Genomic DNA, 20,257 nt, shown 5'->3' on the forward strand with positions numbered 1-20,257 from the left:
GCTCAGAAAGGTTCATGGACTTGCCCACAAAAATGCAATGCTCCTGCTCCGTCCTGGGGACCAGCTCGGAGCTCTTCCGCTGGGAGACCCTGATTCCAGGACAACGACATTCTAGAAGGAGGAGGCAATTGCACTTTCCTAACGAGGGACTTCTTTGGCCAGAATCACCTTCGATCCTCAAACCGCTTCAGGCACCTGGCAAGCGCAGGGCAGCCCCGCTGTGAGTTCAAAGGCCGCCTGCCCTGCAGGCACGCCCACTGCTCCAGCCCTGGGACTGTACCGTGTGGCTATGTCAGCGGGAACAAGGGCTCCCAGTACATGGAGTCTGCACAGGCCCAGCGTGGACGAGGTGGTGTAGCTGAGCGGTCACAGAAACCAGACGTGGGAGACGACATCCCCCATAGCTCTACACGCATTGCTCGGGCAAGTCACAGACGCCTCCGCGCTGAAGTCTTCGCCGACTGCACGCAAAGCTCTTGCGTGCCAGCGCCAGGTGGCGGCGTCCTCCCCTCTCCCCTGCCCTGAGCTCGCCCGTCACGGGCCGGCCGCATGCGCGGACCCAAACCTCAGGGCCACGCCTGAGATTCCCCGAGGCCCAGCTCTTCCAGGCTCCGTGGAGGTAGTTGATGTGACACAGGAGGGAAGGGAAATTGCTTTTTAAAGGTCAACACAGTTGATCTAGAAATTTCTTAGGCAAAATTAAGGTGGTCAGAAAGTTAGAAAGAAACGATATATTTTGCTTAAAATCAAAAGCACGTGGAAAATAAAAGACTTGGGAAGAGTTAGCCAATTTCTTCCTAACAACTCTTTGCATAACTTTAAAAAAATGTCTGCAGGGCCGCGTGCAGACGGTGCCAAAGTTCTCCCTCAGCCTGGAGACCGCGTGGAATCTTTCACAGGCTCTGTCTGTACTGGGACCAGCTCCGTGACCAGGTTAGACCCTTTAAACCTCTGAACAAAGCATGTTATTCGTCCCGAACAATTCTTCAGCAAGCACTAACAAGGTACAATTTCTTAAAATGAATGAAATTTAAAGACTTTTGGCTTGGAAAAAGACCTCTCATTGGAAAGAGACAGACCTTAGAAAGACGAAACTATGAAAAACAACAGTCGTAAGATGGAATCCACTCGTGCCGGGACTTTCTCTCCCAAGACATCTCGCTGCGCCGGGACCAGCTGAGAAGTTGGCTGCCCTCCACCGTCCAGGACGAACGGTGAAGAAGTTTTTACCGGGGAAGCCTCCCGTCACCGGCTGTGACGCAGTTTTAAGCTCCGCCCAGTGGTGGCATTTTCAATTCTGCACGTAAAAAAACCCCCAACCTTCCTACGTCTTCCTAGTTACAGCTAGAAAGGGGATGCGGGAGGACCCAGCCCAGCTGGGTGGAGAGGGTGGGCCCCAGCCACCCACACACCGACCGGGTTCCTGGGGTTGGGTCGCAATAGTCTCCGTGTCACCGGGCACGGCCTCGCCGCGACTCTAGGAGTGTGCCCTTGGCCACGATGCCCGCTCTTCCTCTCGCCGGGCGCCGGGCGCTTTACCTCTCCGCCCGGATCTTGTACCTGAGCACCAGGTAGGCGATGAGGCGCAGGCAGACGAAGAAGACGCCCAGCACGACGAAGTCCAGGTAGAGCTGGGCGTTCTCCACGTCCAGCGCCCTCAGGATGGCCTCCGACTTCTGGAAGTGGCACGTCTCCTCCGAGTCGCAGTGCAGGTCCTCCCGGTCCAGCCCATAGATGGACAGGATGACGCCTTCGAAGCCGTACCTGGGGGGAAAGCGCAGGTGAGGGGCAGGGCCCGCCCCCCCGACCCGCAGACCCGCCTGCGCCGCCAGAGCACGCGCGGGCCTCTCGGCTGCTTCCCAAGGCAAGCGCACTCAGCGGCTCAGCTACGCTTTCCCAACCAATTTCCTTTCCTCCAGAACCCGCGGCAAGACCCCAGAGCGGGGCTGGCGGCGGGTGTGTTCGTTCACGGGTGCAAGGAACTGATGAATGCCTTGGCTGCGGCCAGCGCCGCGTGCTTTCTGACGGTTAGCCACGACCACGGTCTGCCAGGCTCACAGAGACTGGACAGCGTTTGCGCAAACGTCCCTGCTCCGCCCGCACCGTCAGAACAGAGACACTGACTCTGAGCAGAAAGACACGGGTTTCTGATGTCCTGGTGTTGGGCAGCGCACAGATCGCTGAAACTCTGTACAGACGCTTTGTTTTGATTGTTGTTGTCCCACACAATGGGCCTGGGTCTGAACTGACATTCTAGAAAAGAAGAGCTTGTTCCCAACTCGGGGTGCTTTTGTCAGGTGGAATCACAGCCGCTGGGGGCGGGGGGGGGCTCCAGAGATGGGCACGGCCTCCCACCTACCGCGGCCAGCGCGCGGCCAGCGCCAGGGGACCGCCCACTGCTCTGGGGGCACGAAAGCCGATAGCCTACGGGCCCGAGGCACTAGAACATTCTTGCTCAAAGGTGCTAGGGTGTTTAAAAGGTGACTTGTTTTCCACCAGATTTCGTGTTAAGGTCTCACAACCATCAGGGCCTTGTCGCGAGCACTGTCCACTCGGGAGAGGAGCAAGGCTCCCAACAGAGGAAAGCACTCCCACCCAAGGCAGCTCTGGGAAACACCCGGAACGCGGGCGTGCTCCAGGGCTTCTTCGGGGAGTGACTCACCTGTGTGCATTCTGTCCTCGTGCGTGTGTGTGCGTGCATGCGTGCGTGTGTGCATGCGTGTGTGCGTGCATGTGTGTGTGCGTGCATGCGTGTGTGTGCATGTGTGTGAGAGTGCATGCGTGTGTGTGTGCGTGTGTGCGTGCATGTGTGTGTGCGTGCATGTGTGTGTGTGTGCGTGGATGCGTGTGTGTGCGTGCATGCGTGTGTGTGCATGCATGCGTGTGTGTGTGTGTTGGTAAGGGTGGGGACACACCAAACAAGGAAAAAAATAAAAGCCGTCAACCCCCCAGGCTGGTGACCCACACCCAGTGACAGGCGCGGCGGCGGCCCCTCCCCTGCGGTGGGAGTCTGCACACTACCTGACGTAGGAGATGTAGGACATCCACTGCAGGTACGTGGGGATGGTGTCGAAGCTCACGAAGAATCCCGAGAAGAGGAGTACAGGGATGGCCGTCACGGGGCCCACGAACGTCGCCACCTGGGGTGGGCGGGGCACAGGGAGGACTCGTTGCAGGGCCCGGTCCTGGGGGCGGCTCAGGGCCCCAGTGCGCAGGGGCAGGTGGGAGGCAAGAGGAGCTTCCCCGAGAGCAGGACAGGTGTCTCCGGCATGGCGAGGAATGGTGCTGCCATTGGGCAGAGGCCATGGCTGTCCCCCAGGAGCTGACAGGCAGGTGGCACGGCCACCCACCACCCTGCTGTGACGTCAGCAGACCCAGGGCCCCCTGCAGCGCAGGACGAGCGGAGAGAGCCCGCGGTCGATGTCCCCCCAGCCAGGCCGAGGGGACCCCAGGGAGACTCTCTGGATCACACCCTCCTCGAGGGGCTGCCGTCCCTCCGCCAGCTGCCCGAGTGGCAAGGACGGAGCCCGGCCCGTGCGGCACCTGGCGGGCTCTCCCCGCGGGTCCCGAGCCAGAGGAGGGAAGTGCGCTGCCACCTCTGGGACGAGGGCAGCACAGGGAGAGAGAAACCGGACGCAGCCGGACCCTGCGCCCAAGGTGGGAGAACCCCAGGGACGGCACCTGTGTGTGTGTGTGTGTGTGTGTGTGCGTGTGTGGAGGGGGTGTGTGTGGTGTGCGCATGCGTGTGTGGTACATGTGTCCTGTGTTGATGGGTCCATGTGCCCGTGGGGTGTGGATTGTGAGAGGTATCTGTGTAGTGTGTTGAGGCATCCCTGTGAGTGTAGTGTGTGTGCTATGTGTGTAGCATGTTGACGTGTCCATGTGCGGTACATGTATGTGTGATATGTATAGTGTGTGGTATGTGTGCTATATGTGTAGTATGCTGGTGTGTTTGTGTGTGGTACATGTATGTGTGTGGTGTGTGGTACATGTATGTGTGTGGTATGTGTAGCGTATGGTTTATATGCTATGTGTGTAGCGTATGGTTTATATGCTATGTGTATGGTATGTTGATATATCAATGTGTGTGATACATGTGTATTGTATTGAGGTTTCCATGTGTGTGGAATGTGTGTAGCATGTGGACACATCTGTGTGTGTAGTGTGTCCTGTGTTGAGGTGTCTCTGTGTGAGGCATGTTTGTAGTATGTTGACACATCCATGTGTGTGTAGTGTTTACTGGGTTGAGGTGTCCATGTGTGTGGTGTGTGTAGTGTGTTGACACGTCCCTGTGTGTGCCACCTGTGTATTGTGTTGAGGTGTCCGTGTGTGGCGTGTGTGGTGTGGTGACACGTCCCTGTGTGTGCCACCTGTGTATTGAGGTGTCCGTGTGTGGCGTGTGTGGCGTGGTGACACGTCCCTGTGTGTGCCACCTGTGTATTGTGTGAGGTGTCCGTGTGTGGCGTGTGTGGCGTGGTGACACGTCCCTGTGTGTGCCACCTGTGTATTGTGTGAGGTGTCCGTGTGTGTGGCGTGTGTGGCGTGGTGACATGTCCCTGTGTGTGCCACCTGTGTATTGTGTGAGGTGTCCGTGTGTGGCGTGTGTGGTGTGGTGACACGTCCCTGTGTGTGCCACCTGTGTATTGTGTGAGGTGTCCGTGTGTGTGGCGTGTGTGGTGTGCCGACACGTCCCTGTGTGTGCCACCTGTGTATTGTGTTGAGGTGTCCGTGTGTGGCGTGTGTGGTGTGGTGACACGTCCCTGTGTGTGCCACCTGTGTATTGTGTGAGGTGTCCGTGTGTGGCGTGTGTGGTGTGGTGACACGTCCCTGTGTGTGCCACCTGTGTATTGTGTTGAGGTGTCCGTGTGTGGCGTGTGTGGTGTGGTGACACGTCCCTGTGTGTGCCACCTGTGTATTGTGTTGAGGTGTCCGTGTGTGGCGTGTGTGGCATGTGTGGCGTGGTGACACGTCCCTGTGTGTGCCACCTGTGTATTGTGTTGAGGTGTCCGTGTGTGGCGTGTGTGGTGTGGTGACACGTCCCTGTGTGTGCCACCTGTGTATTGTGTGAGGTGTCCGTGTGTGGCGTGTGTGGTGTGGTGACACGTCCCTGTGTGTGCCACCTGTGTATTGTGTTGAGGTGTCCGTGTGTGGCGTGTGTGGTGTGGTGACACGTCCCTGTGTGTGCCACTTGTGTATTGTGTGAGGTGTCCGTGTGTGGCGTGTGTGGTGTGGTGACACGTCCCTGTGTGTGCCACCTGTGTATTGTGTTGAGGTGTCCGTGTGTGGCGTGTGTGGTGTGGTGACACGTCCCTGTGTGTGCCACTTGTGTATTGTGTGAGGTGTCCGTGTGTGGCGTGTGTGGTGTGGTGACACGTCCCTGTGTGTGCCACCTGTGTATTGTGTTGAGGTGTCCGTGTGTGGCGTGTGTGGTGTGGTGACACGTCCCTGTGTGTGCCACCTGTGTATTGTGTTGAGGTGTCCGTGTGTGGCGTGTGTGGTGTGGTGACATGTCCCTGTGTGTGCCACCTGTGTATTGTGTGAGGTGTCCGTGTGTGTGGCGTGTGTGGTGTGCCGACACGTCCCTGTGTGTGCCACCTGTGTATTGTGTGAGGTGTCCGTGTGTGGCGTGTGTGGTGTGGTGACATGTCCCTGTGTGTGCCACCTGTGTATTGTGTGAGGTGTCCGTGTGTGTGGCGTGTGTGGCGTGGTGACACGTCCCTGTGTGTGCCACCTGTGTATTGTGTGAGGTGTCCGTGTGTGGCGTGTGTGGTGTGGTGACACGTCCCTGTGTGTGCCACCTGTGTATTGTGTTGAGGTGTCCGTGTGTGGCGTGTGTGGTGTGGTGACACGTCCCTGTGTGTGCCACCTGTGTATTGTGTGAGGTGTCCGTGTGTGGCGTGTGTGGCGTGGTGACATGTCCCTGTGTGTGCCACCTGTGTATTGTGTGAGGTGTCCGTGTGTGGCGTGTGTGGTGTGGTGACACGTCCCTGTGTGTGCCACCTGTGTATTGTGTTGAGGTGTCCGTGTGTGGCGTGTGTGGTGTGCCGACACGTCCCTGTGTGTGCCACCTGTGTATTGTGTTGAGGTGTCCGTGTGTGTGGCGTGTGTGGCGTGGTGACACGTCCCTGTGTGTGCCACCTGTGTATTGTGTGAGGTGTCCGTGTGTGTGGCGTGTGTGGCGTGGTGACATGTCCCTGTGTGTGCTACAGGCCTGAGCCCTGGTCAGATGCGCCCCTCCTCGTGGGCGCAGGTGTCTGGGCGGCGGAGCGACCTGGCGGTACCTGCAGGGACGTGGAGGCGGCGCCGATCAGCAGGCCCAGGGACTGGGCCACCAGGGAGGTCATGGTGCCCAGGGCGGCGAACAGGACGAAGCGCACGGCGTCGGAGGGCTGCGCCGTCATCCAGTACACGATGCTGCAGTAGGCCACCGGGAACATGATCTGCAACACGGGGCCGGTCACCGCCGCCGCTCCAGCCCTGGATGCGCCTCGCCGCGCCACCCCCGGCAGGCCCCGCCCCGGACCCCGCCCCAAGGGCGGCCCCGCCCATGGCATCCCGACCCGGCAAGCCCCGCCCGCGGAACCCCAACCTCTGGCAGGCACCGCCCATGGCATGCCGACCCCCCCACAAGCCCCGCCCCCGAACCCCACCTCCCCGGCAGGCCCCGCCCCCGAACCCCACCTCCCCGGCAGGCACCACCCACAGCATCCGGCCCCCCCCAGGCCCCCTCCCCCCGCCCCCAGGGCGGCCCCGCCCCGCCAGCACACCTGGAAGGGCACGTCGGCCATGGTCTTGGCCAGGTAGTAGGCCTTCAGGCTGTACCAGTAGTTGAGGTGTTCCCGCAGAAACACCCCCATCTCCAGGGGAACTAGGGCGGGAGAGCGGGCGTGAGGGCGCACACGCGCAGGGTCCGCGCCGCCCCGCCGCCCCCGTGCCTCTCGGTGCTCCTGCGCCCGCAGGTGGAACGGAAAGACGGCGCTTCACTGGCCGGGAGAGCCGCCACCACCCACTCTCACAGTCCGAGGGGGCACTGCGTGTGGACGCGGGGCGCGGCTGACACGGGCTGGCCGCGGGCCTAACCCTGACCGAGTTTGCCGAGACCCGCAGCGTCGGCCGCCTGCGGGCTGCTCTAGGAAACGCCGGGCCACGCGGGCGTGGGGTGTAGGGAAGCGGGCTTTGTGCTGAAGTTCCGGCAAAGTGACGCCCGTGTCCACGTCGGCCCCAAGTGCCCAAGAGCAGCCTGCTTGTGAACGAGCTACGATTGCGTGGAAATCCCCCCAGGAGTGCTTGCCCGTCCCAAACTCGGCTGTACCAGGGCTACCCCACAACCCAACCAGGTGATGCTCAAGTGGTAGAATCGGAGGGGCTCCTGAGCAGTTCACTTCCAAGAAATAGCCCTCCCATCAGCCTCCACCATGCTTAAAACCTTCCATTAGTGATTCATTCCTTTGGCTGAAACATACCGTCTCGTGTACCAGAAAATTCAGTAAAACCTGTGTTTGTCAACACAGAAGACGATATTTTAAAAAACCAAGGCACCATGTGTTCAGAAAATGCACCTGTTGGTCAGGGCATGACTCAGCACCGTCCTCGGGCAGGGCGCGGGGAACAAGGAGGAGGTGGGGCCGCGCTGTCACTCACACGTCAGAACGGTGGGCATGAGGGCGGCGAACATGAGGAACAGCATGGAGAAGAAGAGGAAGCCGGAGTTGCTCAGCACCTTCTTGGCTTCGTTCCCGATGCCCAGGTAGAGCAGGCCGATGAGGAGGCCGATCCCGATGTGCGAAGTGATGCGCAGGTGCGTCAGGACCTGGGGAGACACGGGTCTCAGCCAGCGCAGCAGGCCAAGGCCGCTGGGAGCCTCGGCCCCGACTGCTGGGCCAGCAGGCCTCGGGCTTCATCCCACTGCCCCTCCGGAGCAGCAAGCTCGAACCCTGAACCCACTCTCTCGCACACACACATGCACGCTCACACATATGCTCACACATGTATATGCTCACACATATGTTCACACACACGCTCACATATGTACACGATCACACATATGCTCACACACGTATTCACATACACACATGTGTATACACTCACACATGGGCTTATGCCCATGCTTTCACACATGTGCTCACATACTCACATACATGCTCACACATGTACATGCTCACATACCCACACACATGCTTATGCCCATGCTCTCACACATATGTGTGCACACACTCACACACATGCACACACATATGTTCACACATATGCATGCTCACCCACATATGTGCTCACACACACATGCATGGTCACTCACATATTCTCTCACACATGAATGCTCTCACATACATATGCTCACACACATGCTCCACACAGTGCATGTTCACACACTCATGCTCACACTCACACACACCCATCACATGCATGCTCACACACATGCTCACACTCACACACATGCTCACACACACACACAGGGCAGCCTCTGTTACTATCAGAACAAGTAAACAGCTGACGGTTGAACACATGGGCCGACCCACTCAGGCCCACTGCCCACAACTGTCTTTGCATGAATAGCCGCCCCCCGCCCCCCCCCCCCGCACCGGCGGGTTCCACAGCCACAGCCAGTGCGGGTCTAAACCGCAGCATTCAGGGGTGTGCAGCCCACGCACAAGGAGGGCCAACCCTAGCACGCTTGGGCTCCGCGGGGCCGCCCGCGGGACTGGAGTGTGCGGACTTTGGTGTGCGGGTTTGTCTGGGGCAGACTCCCCGTGGACTTGCGGGCCGGCTGCGCTGTCCTCTGTGAAATCCTCTCCAGAAAGGGGAGAGCAGGGAGTCTCCCCGCACGCAGGGAGAAGGAAGTGCGGGCGACGGGGAGGGACGTGGCTGCGTCAAATCCCACCCGGACCAGCTCTGGCGCGGGCCGTTGCGAGCCCCTCCAGCTTCCAAGCTGGGTCCCAGAAGCCACGAGGGCACTCAGGGCAGGGGCCAGCTGTCCGCCTAAATGGGGTGCCAGGAGGCTGCCACATGTCCACCCGCTCCTTCCCCGGGAGGAACTGTCCTACCCGCCCGTCCTCGCGGCCTGCGGTGCGGTCCCGGAGAGGAACACACCTGCCCACATCCCTTACCGCAGGTCTGGCCACCTCCCTGTTCTGGCCAAGGGCACGTGAATACAAGTGACAATTTGCCCCTTCTAAGCAGCAGCTTTCCCTGCCCTCGGTTTCCCTCTTGCGCTTTCCCTTCGCCACGGCCCGGAAAGGCGTGTCGGGGAGGAGCCGCCCCTTCCTCCCGGGTGCAGGGTGAGGAGACGGCGGGGCAGGGACCCAGCACGACCCACAGCCGCCAGCGCAAAACACGAGCGAGACACGGCACGGACCGCCGTAGACAGGGACTGTCTAGCGGAGCAGGCTGACTGTCGCGCGTGCAGGGAGAGCGAGCCGGAAGCCCGGTCGGGATGGGCGACGGGAATTCCCCGGGAGCAGCCCCGGGACAGCCTTACCGAGTCTCGCGCGATGCTGAGGAAGGTGCGTCGGAAGAGGATGCAGAACTGCGTCAGGCAGCTGGCAGAGAAGCTGTGACAGCCTTCCACGGAGGCGGAGTCCTGGGGACACAGGCGAGAGGGCAGAGGTGAGGCTGCCGCCGGGGACCGGGCCCTCCGTGCTGAGAGGAGCTGCGTGCGGCAGGTGCAGGGCGGCGTGCGGCCCCGGCGGCCCCGGGGGTGGCATTACCTTTCTCAACCCCTTCACGCGCTTTGTCTGCTTTACCTCTTCAGAGGGCCGGTGCCAAAGAAAAGGGGTCACCTCGTCATCGCCCCCGAGCTCCTTCTTGTAGGCGGAGTCACACAGGCCCTCCCGGACTGCTCTCACCAGGCGGCCATTCTGGTCCCCGTACTCGCCGGACGCCACCTCCATGACTGCGAGACACACGGGGGGGGGGGGGGGGGGGTCAGTCCCGGGCTCGGGGAAAGGGCGCCGGCGGCACCAAGCAAAGCCGTTGTTCACGCGGGAATGTTAGCAAATGACCGCACAGATGACGCTGGCATGATGCCAAGATCATTTGTCAGCCGGCAGCCGGCTCTCCAGCCCCCAACGAGGCCGTTTGTCACGCCAGGGGTCTGGAAACGCACACGCGTGTCGAGATGCCGGAGAGTCTGAGAAGTAACTGGCTCGTGCACCTGCTGACTGATCCCCCTGCCCGGTTCTCCTCGGATGCCCTCGACGGGCAGCGCCCGTGGCGGCAGTGGCGGCGGGGAGGGGGCCCGCGTGAGGCAGCACTCTCTACTAAGAGCTCCCGGTCTGGCGTGATGCTACAGGCACCGTGGCAGTTCTGCAGGGCTGCAGAGGAGGGCGAGCCGCGGCCACTCATGTGCCAGCACCCTGGGGACTTGGAGAGGGGGAGGAGGACCCTCCCCTGCCCTCTCAGATCCTGGGGAGCACCTCCCGCTCCGGCCCTCACCACCTGCTGCCACCACCCCCCCCCGGGACTGCAGTGGTCCCTGCTCCTCTCCACCCCACCCCCACCCACCCGAGGTCTCCCTCTAAGGCCAGCCGGCTGGTTCCACCCGTGACAACGGGCCTCCTTCCTGTCCGCCACCCTCTGAGTTTCCCTGACCTTCCACCCTCCTGCCTGCACGTCCTGCCGTGCAGCGTCCACCCTCGTTCCGGCGACTCGCTTGCTCCTGCCCAAAGCGCGGGCCTCCGCGTCTCTCCCGCACTCTCCTCTGGCAACACCAGCTCCCTGCGTCCCCCGGGCTGGCGCTGGGGCCACCAAGCACCCCCAGATCAAGCCACAAACCAGGACACGTTGGCCCCTCCCTGAGAAAGTCAGCTCCAAACCAGCCCCGGCTCGCCAGGCAGACCCGTGCTCCCCTGCGCACACACGCCCGCCAGGGGCCGCACTGAACAGAAGGCCCGGAAGGAAGGGAGCACCCTCCTCTCTCTAGGACTCTCCACGTCCCCTGGCGCCTCATTGCTTCTCCTTCCTGTCTGCCCTGCCCCCCCAGGTTCCCCCCTTCCCTGCCCTGCTGGCGGTGACCGCCGTCTGGGGAATGAGCACGCAACTACACGCGGCCCTCCCGCTCCGTCCTCCCTGCCAGCGGTCCCCCCCCCCCGTTCACCTCCGTCCCCCCCCAACCCTGCGTCTCCTGGGTGGGAGGCACGTCCCACGAACAGCGTCTCGTGGGACACAATTGGGAAGTGACATTGCAGAGTTTGTGTCATCGGACGTTTAAAAGGGAAAGGGCAGAGCAGGGAAGGCTGAGGGCCGGGCGCCAAGGGGAGGGTCGCCGCCAGGGATCCCAGCACGGGACCCTGCGAGGACGGGGGTCTTCGCGGGGTTAATTCGCGACGCTCTCCGGATGAACTGCCCTGCATTTAGGGTGGACCCGAAACTAATGACAAGTGGCGTCCTCATAAGACAAGGTGATCGGGACCTGGAGAGCCAGGACGCCACGTGGCAACGGCAGCAGAGACCGGCCGCCGGATATTTTTATCCAGAGGAAAGGAAGCCTCTTTCTGTTCCTTGCACGTTCCGCCACAGGACGGCACTCGAGCCGTCTGTGGAGCTTCCAAGTGGTTCCTGCCGTGGGGGCGTCAGAGACAGCGAACCCCACAGAGCAGGAAGAGCCCTGCGGCAGGCCAGGGCCCCGCTTACCGAAATCCGCCGGGTTGTGGTAGGTCGGGCAGTTCAGACCCAAATCCCGCAGATACGGCACGAGATTTGAGACTTTCCCCCGGTACACACATTGTCCTTGACTTAGGACGTAAAGCTGGGAAAAGGAAAGAGAGAGGAAGCTCAGCCCCTGCCTTCCCGGTGGAGCGGCGAGGCCCCGTGCAGGTCCACGGGAAAGCCACAGCCAGTAGGGCAGACAGGGCGTCCTGTGGCCAGGACCGCTTTATTATATTGCTTTTTTTTTTTTTTAAACATACTAACTACCTGCTCAGAAAAAATTCTGGAGCTACACACATTGCATCCCTTTGGGACTATTTTTGCTCACACTAATACCAGAATCTAACATTTGTGAAACAGATGGTATTGCACAAGTGTTGTCATCTGTCATTTAACTCTGTAAAAGCATGTGTTCCCCTCCTTTTAACAGGGGAGGTGACGGAGCCCCCGTGTTAGTGACCGGGAGGGGCCACAGGGGACAGAGGGGGCTGTTGCTCAGCAGCCCCCCGCTCCCCCAGCCTGCGGGGCTGCCAACAGTCCCCAGAGTCTCATAGCATGTCACGCGGAAGGCCTCTCAGAAATGGATGTGCCCCAGGGACTGACGGAAGGCGGCAAGTACCCAGGGTTTGGGTCCACTCGGGCCGACTGCCGGGGTGGTGGCCCAGGGCAGGAGAGGCTCAGGGGCTGCCTACCTGGTCGAACAGCTCGAAGAGCTTGGCGCTGGGCTGGTGGATGGTGCAGATGATGGACCTGCCCCCCTGAGCCAGCCCTTTCATCAGGGAGACCACCTGGAAGCAGGAGGAGCTGTCCAGGCCACTGCAAGTCAAGGGACACCATGAGAGGCTTGCAGGTGGCAGGCAGGGACAAACCGCTGCCCCAGGTCCAGGGGTCATGCTTGACATCTGAGACCTGTGGCTGCAGCTGCCCCATCCCCGAGGCTGGGCTCTCTCCACCTGTTTGTTTTAACATTCAATAGCTCTGCACTCAGTAGGGCTGCATAACCCATTTCACTCCTGACAAGAATGGAGGATTCCCAGCAAGTCCCTCCGAGGGGACCCAGAAGTGCATCTGTGTCCATCAGAGATATTGCTACAGACAGGTGGGGATGGCAGAGCTTGCAGGCAGGTGGCTGTGCCTCCCAGGTGGGCCCTGTGGCCCCTCACCCCATCTGGGGGCTGGCGCCGGGGGTGTCACCCCTACAAGGAGGCCTCGTGCAGCCTGGGCCGGCTGTACACTGGGAGATGTTTCACTGCACACATCAGTTACTTCCATAGGGTGCAGGGTCCCCAAGCTCCCCTTGGGCTCTTGTGGGGGCCGGCAAGGTCCCTCTCCTCTCACACCCCAGTCTGAGCCCCTGATATCTGAAGTGACAGGACAAGGGATGAGTGTGTGCTGAGCAGTCCCCAGAGCTTGCCTCTCCCGGGGCAGCCAGCCTGCAAGGGACTACTCTAAGGGTTCATCGTGGTCACTGCCCACCGGGGGCAGGTACTGTGGGGGTGAACTCAACACAACAGAGGAGCCCCTCCCCGAGGAAGGCCGCAGCTGCTGTCAAATTTAGCTGGAATTTGGAGAAGGGATGTCATTTCAAGAGCAGCCCATACGTGGCCCGTCATCCTGTCTAAGACAACTGAATGGGTGAGCTTGACTGGAGGCTTGTGGGCCCTAGAGCCAGGACTTCAGAGCAGCGTTTTCCCACGGGGACCCCCAGATATAAAGCAGCACCCAGGAGCCCCAGGAGCAACACCAGGCAGGTCCTTCCTGCTGGCTTCTCTGAGCCTTTGATGTGCTAAGACCAGGTCAGTGGCCCCTTCCCAGGGCGTCCCAGCGGCCCTTAGTGTCATGGAAGAGACGTGCACCTCACGTGCACGAAGGTCATTTCTCCCAAACCGCCTCCCCACGGAGACCGCACACCGCGCAGGCCTGAGCCCGAGGGTGTCTCTGGGTGGGCAGCGGGAGGTGGACGTCAGCCCCTCCGCCCAGCAATCCGAGGCGGAGGGAGGACAGGCAGTGTGTCAGGGAATCTGACCTGGGAAACCACCCAGCAGGGGTGGGGCTCCTCCCTGTCCCCGGCCACCAGCCCAGGCGCTCCCCGCTCGGACTCACCTGGTGGGCTCGTCGAAGAACATGACCGGGGGGTTGTTCACCAGCTCCAGCGCGATGGCCAGCCGCTTCCGCTGGCCGCCCGACAGGCTCCCGGTCCGCGTGTTGGCGCAGGACAGCAAGCCCAGCGCCGTCAGGATCTCCTTGACCTGGGGGGTGGTGGAACGAGAGCCCCCGTCAGGAGCCGCCCGCGAGACCTCAGCACCTCCCAGGCCTGAGCAGGACGACCGGCCACTGCCCGGCCCTGCTGGACGCACGGCGCCTGGCCCACACGGGGCTGTGCGAGCCGGGCTCTGCCCCAGGCTGCCCGGTGCCAAGCGGGGCAGGGGCCGTGTGCATGTCGGCGGTTCCGAAGTGGGCCAGGACCTCCCTGCAGCACTGCCCAGGCTGAGACCAGCACTGGGGCCAGCTGGGGGCTGAGTCCTTGTCCAGCCTCTGCAGGTGACCCAGGCACACCCTGACTTCCAAGCCTAGCCCAGAGGCGGTTTGAGAAGACGCCCAATAAATACTCAATGAGCTGACGGATGAATGGACGCTCAAGTGGACGGTTGGTCAGGTTTCTGGCCGGCACAGAGGGGTGGGCCACCGTGACTGGTAATCGAAATAACGGGTGCAAAGTGCCTAGCGCAGCTCGAGGCCCATCGTAAGCCCTGAACTGACACTGCTGTCACCGCCGAGTCCTCGCGTGCAAACACAGCTCCTGCAGGGACACGGCCTGGTGGGAAGCAGGCGTGGAGTCACTTCTGTGCTTGCAAAGAGGTTGGACTTGGAAACGAGGTCTCTGAAGGGCCACGAAGGCAACGAAACAGACGTGCGGTGTTTGCCTAAAGCGGTTACGACCTGCACGGGGCTGCGTCTCAGCGAGCCAGGCTGTGCAGCGGAGCCCAGCGGCGCCCTGCACGGAGCCTCCCGCCTGCCTAGGGTTATCGATCCGGTATCGGCTCGGGGAGCAGACAGGGCGGAGATGTTGCTGCCGGCGTGGTCGGTCCCAGCCCCAGCGTCCTCTCAGACGCAGGCCCGTGGGAAGGCAGATGCCGGGCCAGCTGCCACCACCCCGGCCTCCCTCCAGAATTCGCCCAGACTTCGTCCCCGCCCCGGCGGGGCAGCCGTGGTGGCCGGAGAGAGCAGAGCCCAATCCAGCTCCTCTGGGGAGCTGAGGTCATGCTCGAAGCAGAGATGCTCAGGGGAGGAGAACTTCCACTCTGAGCTTTTGAATTATTTTCGCACGGTCAGGACGGAGTGCAGCTTTGGTGGCAGGGGGACCAGGGCAGAGCTGTGCGGCCGACCTGGGCGCCACCCTGCTCTGCTCTCCCCGGATGCCCAAAGCCAAGTCCACTCTAGACCCAGGGCCCCCGCCTCCAAGGGCTGCCGTCCCAGAAACAGCTGCCGTGGGCGCCATGGCGAGGCCGGCAGGCGGGCGCCGGGCACGGCTCTCTCCTGGCTCACTCCCTCCTCTCAGATGATGTCTTCGGGTCTCCCAGGATGAGGGTTTCGGGGTCTTCCGGTGCTGCAGGATGACAGGGTGGCCCTGGGTGCTCCAGGCTCACTTTTGGGGTGCTCCACGAGCACGGTGCACCCCTCCTCCCAGAACGGAAACGGAGGCCACGTGTTGCCATCTCCCCTCTGCTGCCCGCCCCGTGAGCGGCCCAGCCCGTTTCTCGAGCGTTCTCTCAGCAGTGACGCTAGGCAGGCTGACTCTGCTTTGAAAGCCAGCCAGGAAAACAAACAATGGGCTCATTTATTTATACACTTTCCCTAAAGAGAGAAAACCCCACGGCCGCTCAGTAGCTCGAGTCCTCCAGGGACGGGTCTCGCGGCCTGGCCACCCACAGAGACCTCGCTCTTGGGCAGGCGGCCTCGCTGGAGGGCTCTCGAGGGCCGAGCTGCCTTTCCGGGAAGTGAGGAAGGCCGCGAACAGCACATTCCACTATCTTCTAGAACATTCTATCCTGCTGTGTTTGCATGAGATAGAAAACTATCCAACCTCGGTGCACACGGGATTGGGGGAATACGGCAGAGTGTGACATCCAAAGCTGTCTTGTCCTTCGGGCAGTTCCGTTGGGTCCCTGGGGGAGGCGGGCGCCTGCAAGACCGAGGAGCAGGAGGGGGTCCATGCCAGGCTTCTGGTGTGCAGGTCCCTTGGTGACAGCTCTTGGCGCCATTCCATCCAGCGGCAGGTACGTCGGAGCAGGGGCAAGGGTCCTGCTCCTCAGGAGGATTTCCCCGAAGGACCCTGACCAGGTGGGGGTCTTTGCCCGTGAGCCCAGCTGAAGAAAGCATGAGGCCCCTTCCCGTCTGTGTCTCCAGCCGGGCCCTGCGCCAGGAGGACACGCACTCCAGGGTCCTGGCCACCTGCAGGCCCCGCAAGGCTTCTCCCGGGGAACACCTCTGCTCCCCACCTCGTTCCTGGTCTTCCGCCCAAGCAGGCAGAGCGGGTCCCGTGGTGCCCCACTAAGACCCCAGCCAGGTTACTCAGAGGATGGCGGGAAGCTGGACCCCGAAGGTGCACAGCTTGGCATTACCGTCGAAGCCGGGGCTGGTGGCCAAAGAGCCCGGACGCCGTGGTCCTCAGCAGGGACAGTCTGCTGTCCTCCCTGCACCTTCCCCAGCTCCATGGGGAAAGGCCGGTGCACGCGGCTCGAGCTGCAGGGAAATGGCTGCACAGCTCCCTCCTTGCGGGTAGCACTGGCTCTGCTGGCGCCAGGACATTAGAGAAGCATCCAGCGAAGCTCAGTGCCACCCCAGCAGTAGGTGGGCCCGGCCTCAGGTGCGCACGCTGCAGGTGGTGGCCCGTGTCATCCCTGTGTCCCAGGAGTCCGGGGACGGGCTCCCCGTGCTCTGTCCCGCCTCACGACAGGACCTCTCCGAGTCAGCAAGGCCCCGACCCCTGTACCCACCCCACACTGTGACTTCTAAACCGACTCCCTGCACTTCGGCCCTGTCCTCAGGCTGTGGGTTTGGGGCCGAGAGATGGAATTCCCGCCCCCGGCGCCCCGCCCTCGCGGAGCCCTCAGCCCTCCACGCCCTTCCACCCTCCCCTTGCAGTCGTACTTGGCTCACAGGCAACCGTCAGAGGGCGTCTTAGGGACCCAGAGGGTTTGAGCCAACTGCACCTCCGACACCCCTGCCAGCGGGGAGGCTCAGGACAGTGTGCGTGGGCTCACAGGTAGCCCGGGGCAGCCGGCCTCACGGGGGCCGGGGAGGAGGAGCAGCGCCCTGATTCTGTGCAAGGAAAAAGCTCTGCTCTGTGCAGAGCCGCCAAGCTCCCGCCAGCCTCTCGGTCCTGCAGCTTTGCTCCTCGGCGGGTGGGGAGGGGACACGGCTGACCCCAGACACGGGGGGACCTCGCTGCGGTACGGGACGTCACGCTGTCGACTTAGGTGGGTCCCCGGGCGCCCTCGGAGGCTGCCCCGAGCCCCTGTTCTGACACTCTCGGGTCTGTTCTCTCTGCTCCTCCGGCGTCCAATCCGTCCTGTCTGTCGGCTCGGGCTGACGCAGCAGAGCCCGGCCCGGCACTCACCCGGCAGACCTCAGCGCCCGGCGCTCCGGAGCCCAGAAGGCGGAGGTCGGGGTGCGGCAGGCTGGCTCCTCCCGAGGCCTCTCCCCTCGGCGTGCAGATGGCCAGCGTCCCCTGCCTGGGTCCCCACGGGTCGTCCCAGAGGGGCGCGTGTCTGTGTCCTCAGCTCTCCTTACAGCGACACCAGTCCCACGGGACGGGGCCGCCCTGATGACCCCATTTTACCTTAATCCCTTCACTAAAGACCCCGCCGCCAAGTGCAGGCAGTGCCGGGGTCTGGGGCTGGGGCTTCGGCGTGTCCTTCCTGGAGGACCCCGCTGCAACCCCAACTTGCTGCGCTCAGTGTGGCCGACCCTCAGGCGTGGGAGGGCTGCGCTGGGTCCGCGTGCGTCTGAGTGGGCTGCTCAGAAGGGTCGTGACTGCAGCGGCCTCCCTCCTTCTGGTCTGCGCAGTAAAGCCACAAACCCAGGCCTTTGGCCCTCCCCGAGGGACAGAAACGTGGGGCTCCCACCAAGTCTCTGTTTTGAGCTCCATTAATCCACTTTCTTCTTCTCAGTCTCAGAATAAAAATGTGAATGGCTATTCGAGTTCGCAAGCCATGTCCAGCGTCTCCTGTCAATCACCGCGGTTCTCACCAGCACACGCAGAGCCACGCCGCGCCCGCCCGCCCCGCACACCCCACCCTCGGCGCTGGACCGTGGCTCTGCCAGGGCGCTAGGAGGCACAGATGCGATTGCGTATGCGCGTTTCACCAGATCCCATCTTGCGCCGGGCACCCCACGGCGCTGGCTGGGAGCGGAGGGCGAAGGCGCCTGCCCCCCCTCTGCCCCGCGTGGGGCTTTCTGGGCTCCAGCCCTGCTCGCCTGCAGCCTCTCCCTGCTCCCGGGGCTCAGGGAGCCGAGCAGCGTGGGGAAAGTGGTTAGAAAGTCTTAGTCGTCCTGGAAACGTGTTTATTTTCCTTTTTAAAAGGCTGGCTAATAACACGTAAGAACCAAATTTCTTCTCACAAGTGTGGGTGGGTGGAGGGAGGTTATTTTTAAACCAATGACTAACCGTGTTCATTGTTAGTGTTTTATAAAAAAAATAAAAAAACAGTTTAATACAAAGCATATTAAGCACTAAAAGGGGCCACGCTCTGGGTCTAACCCTGCAGTTGGCATCTTGGGGCCACCTGAGCTCCAAGGCTGTCACCTGCTGCGTCCTGGCTGCTGGATCTGAGAATCAGAGCCGTGACTCGTGCCCCAGAGCCGCCTCTCTTGGCCTCCTGGCAGGCCGCGGCACACCCCAAGGTGGTGCCTGCCCCCGCCACAGCAGGCCAGGCAAAAACAAATCAGCACACAAAACCCAGTACCAAAGAGCCCCTGCACGCACACTTTCCAAATGGACTTGATGCGCTTTCTGGACCACTTGTGGCCCCCAGACAACCCACTTACCATCTCCCTTCTGCCTTCGTCCTTCTCCTGAAGCTTCAGATGTGCTGACACCTGCAGGGGACAAGGACATCGGTGTGGAAGCAGAACGGATGGCCATCGGCAGGGTGAGCCTCACACCCCACGCCGAGGGCCGGAGCCCCAGCGGTTCCTGAGCTACGTGATGGCTACGAAAACCAAGGAGGTCTGGGCTTCCCACCCGCTTGGTTTAGTGAAGGGAGGGTTGTGGGAGAGCAGGAAGGTCTGGGATGCACCTGTCATCGCAGCCGAACCTGCTGGACCCACGAGAGCAGTTAGACGTGGGTGACTTGGAGGCACCAAGGGCTGACAGTCCTGCCAGGCCTGGGACCAGGTGCGTGTTTAGGATTCCACAAAACACCTGCTAAGCCACGGGCAGCTTGAAATCATGCACAGTGGGAGTACTTAACGCCCACAGAAATTGGCAAGTGCTACTGATAGGGACGCCGTTTTTGGTGTTGCCTTGTTTTATTTGTTCAGAGCCTGTTTGCCACCACGGCACTGGGCTCTGGCCCTGCCTGGGAAAGCCCCGAGTGGCAGTCATCGTGCCCACAGCCTCAGTCCTGCTTATCCACTGCTGTGGCCTCCGCATCTTCACAGGCACAATAATGAGACTGAGCCCTGTCCACCTCAGCGGCTAGTGGAGTTGCCGCCGGGATCAAATGACAGATAAGAGCAGGGACAGTGGCCAAGAGGACCCAGGCCCCGGGTGGGACAGGGCCAGCGGCCTGCCCTGCGACACTGACTGTCACTTCCCCGTCTGCCTGGTGGTCGCCAGGGCCAGAAGTGGCTGTGAAAATGCACAGATGTGTCTGACGTGGGATCAGGGCTCAGCCACGGGCGGCCAATTTCATTCCTGCACGGGAGAGAGGACCTGGACTGGCGCCAAGAACAACAGCCTTGGGTTGTTGTATTTCTCAAAGGCGTTGTGAAATTCTCAAGAGCCTCATTGAATTTAATGCTGAAATAGATGGATTTCACAGCAGGGTCCGGTGACAAGGTAAGCGTGGGTTACCCAAGGTGCAGGAGCGATTCCGAAATCCCCAGGTGTGCACAAAGCAGGCGTTTACGGCACCCACGGAGCAGTGAGCATCAGGGCAGAGGGAAACTTCACCGCGGCTGCTCCTCCCGCCTACCTGCCGACTCCCTGGGAGCCCCCGCGCCCCGTCTGAACGCCCACAGGGAAGCCGGATGGACAATCGGGGCTGCCCAGCGCACAGCCTCCGGGGAGGCCGGCCGGTGGAGAGCCGTCCCCTGACCCACAGAACACGCCGTACCAGAGAAGACGAGTGACAGCAGCCTGCAGCCCCCCCAGCTCTGTTTCTCCACAAAGCAGGTCAGGGAGCAGATCGCATCTGAAAACTAAACCGGCTTCTCTTTGCAGAGCTAAGAATGCCTTGGACTTGCCCTCATGTGGGACCCTGCACGGCTGCCGGAACAGGCCAGGACGTCCCCTAAGGTGGCAGGAGAGGCACGGAGGCCAGGGACCAGGAGAAAGCAGAGAAAGAAAGTGCTCCCCACACAAAGCGAGCCAGGATCTGTGACCGGG

General features: G+C 61.7%; 1 protein-coding gene across 2 annotated transcripts in view; it reads right to left on the bottom strand.

Annotated features, from left to right (window-relative positions):
* Nucleotides 1-716: 716 nt before the first annotated feature.
* Nucleotides 717-20,257, bottom strand: part of ABCG1 (ATP binding cassette subfamily G member 1) — a 59,451-nt gene continuing 39,910 nt past the window's right edge. Inside the window, exons 5-15 of one of the 2 annotated variants that reach the window (XM_012749833.3) lie at nt 18,694-18,744; nt 13,747-13,892; nt 12,336-12,459; nt 11,629-11,743; nt 9,741-9,889; nt 9,476-9,577; nt 7,642-7,810; nt 6,768-6,868; nt 6,282-6,440; nt 3,022-3,140; nt 717-1,764 (exon numbers count right to left, since the gene is read on the bottom strand). In XM_012749833.3, the coding sequence (XP_012605287.2) occupies nt 1,536-1,764; nt 3,022-3,140; nt 6,282-6,440; nt 6,768-6,868; nt 7,642-7,810; nt 9,476-9,577; nt 9,741-9,889; nt 11,629-11,743; nt 12,336-12,459; nt 13,747-13,892; nt 18,694-18,744 (1,464 nt within the window). In that variant the 3' untranslated portion in view covers nt 717-1,535. Of the gene's footprint in view, nt 1,765-3,021; nt 3,141-6,281; nt 6,441-6,767; nt 6,869-7,641; nt 7,811-9,475; nt 9,578-9,704; nt 9,890-11,628; nt 11,744-12,335; nt 12,460-13,746; nt 13,893-18,693; nt 18,745-20,257 lie in introns of both variants that reach the window. The other variant, XM_012749832.3, reaches the window with a different exon arrangement.

This window comes from Microcebus murinus, chromosome 1, assembly GCF_040939455.1.
Source record: "Microcebus murinus isolate Inina chromosome 1, M.murinus_Inina_mat1.0, whole genome shotgun sequence".
NCBI classification, from domain to species: domain Eukaryota; kingdom Metazoa; phylum Chordata; class Mammalia; order Primates; family Cheirogaleidae; genus Microcebus; species Microcebus murinus.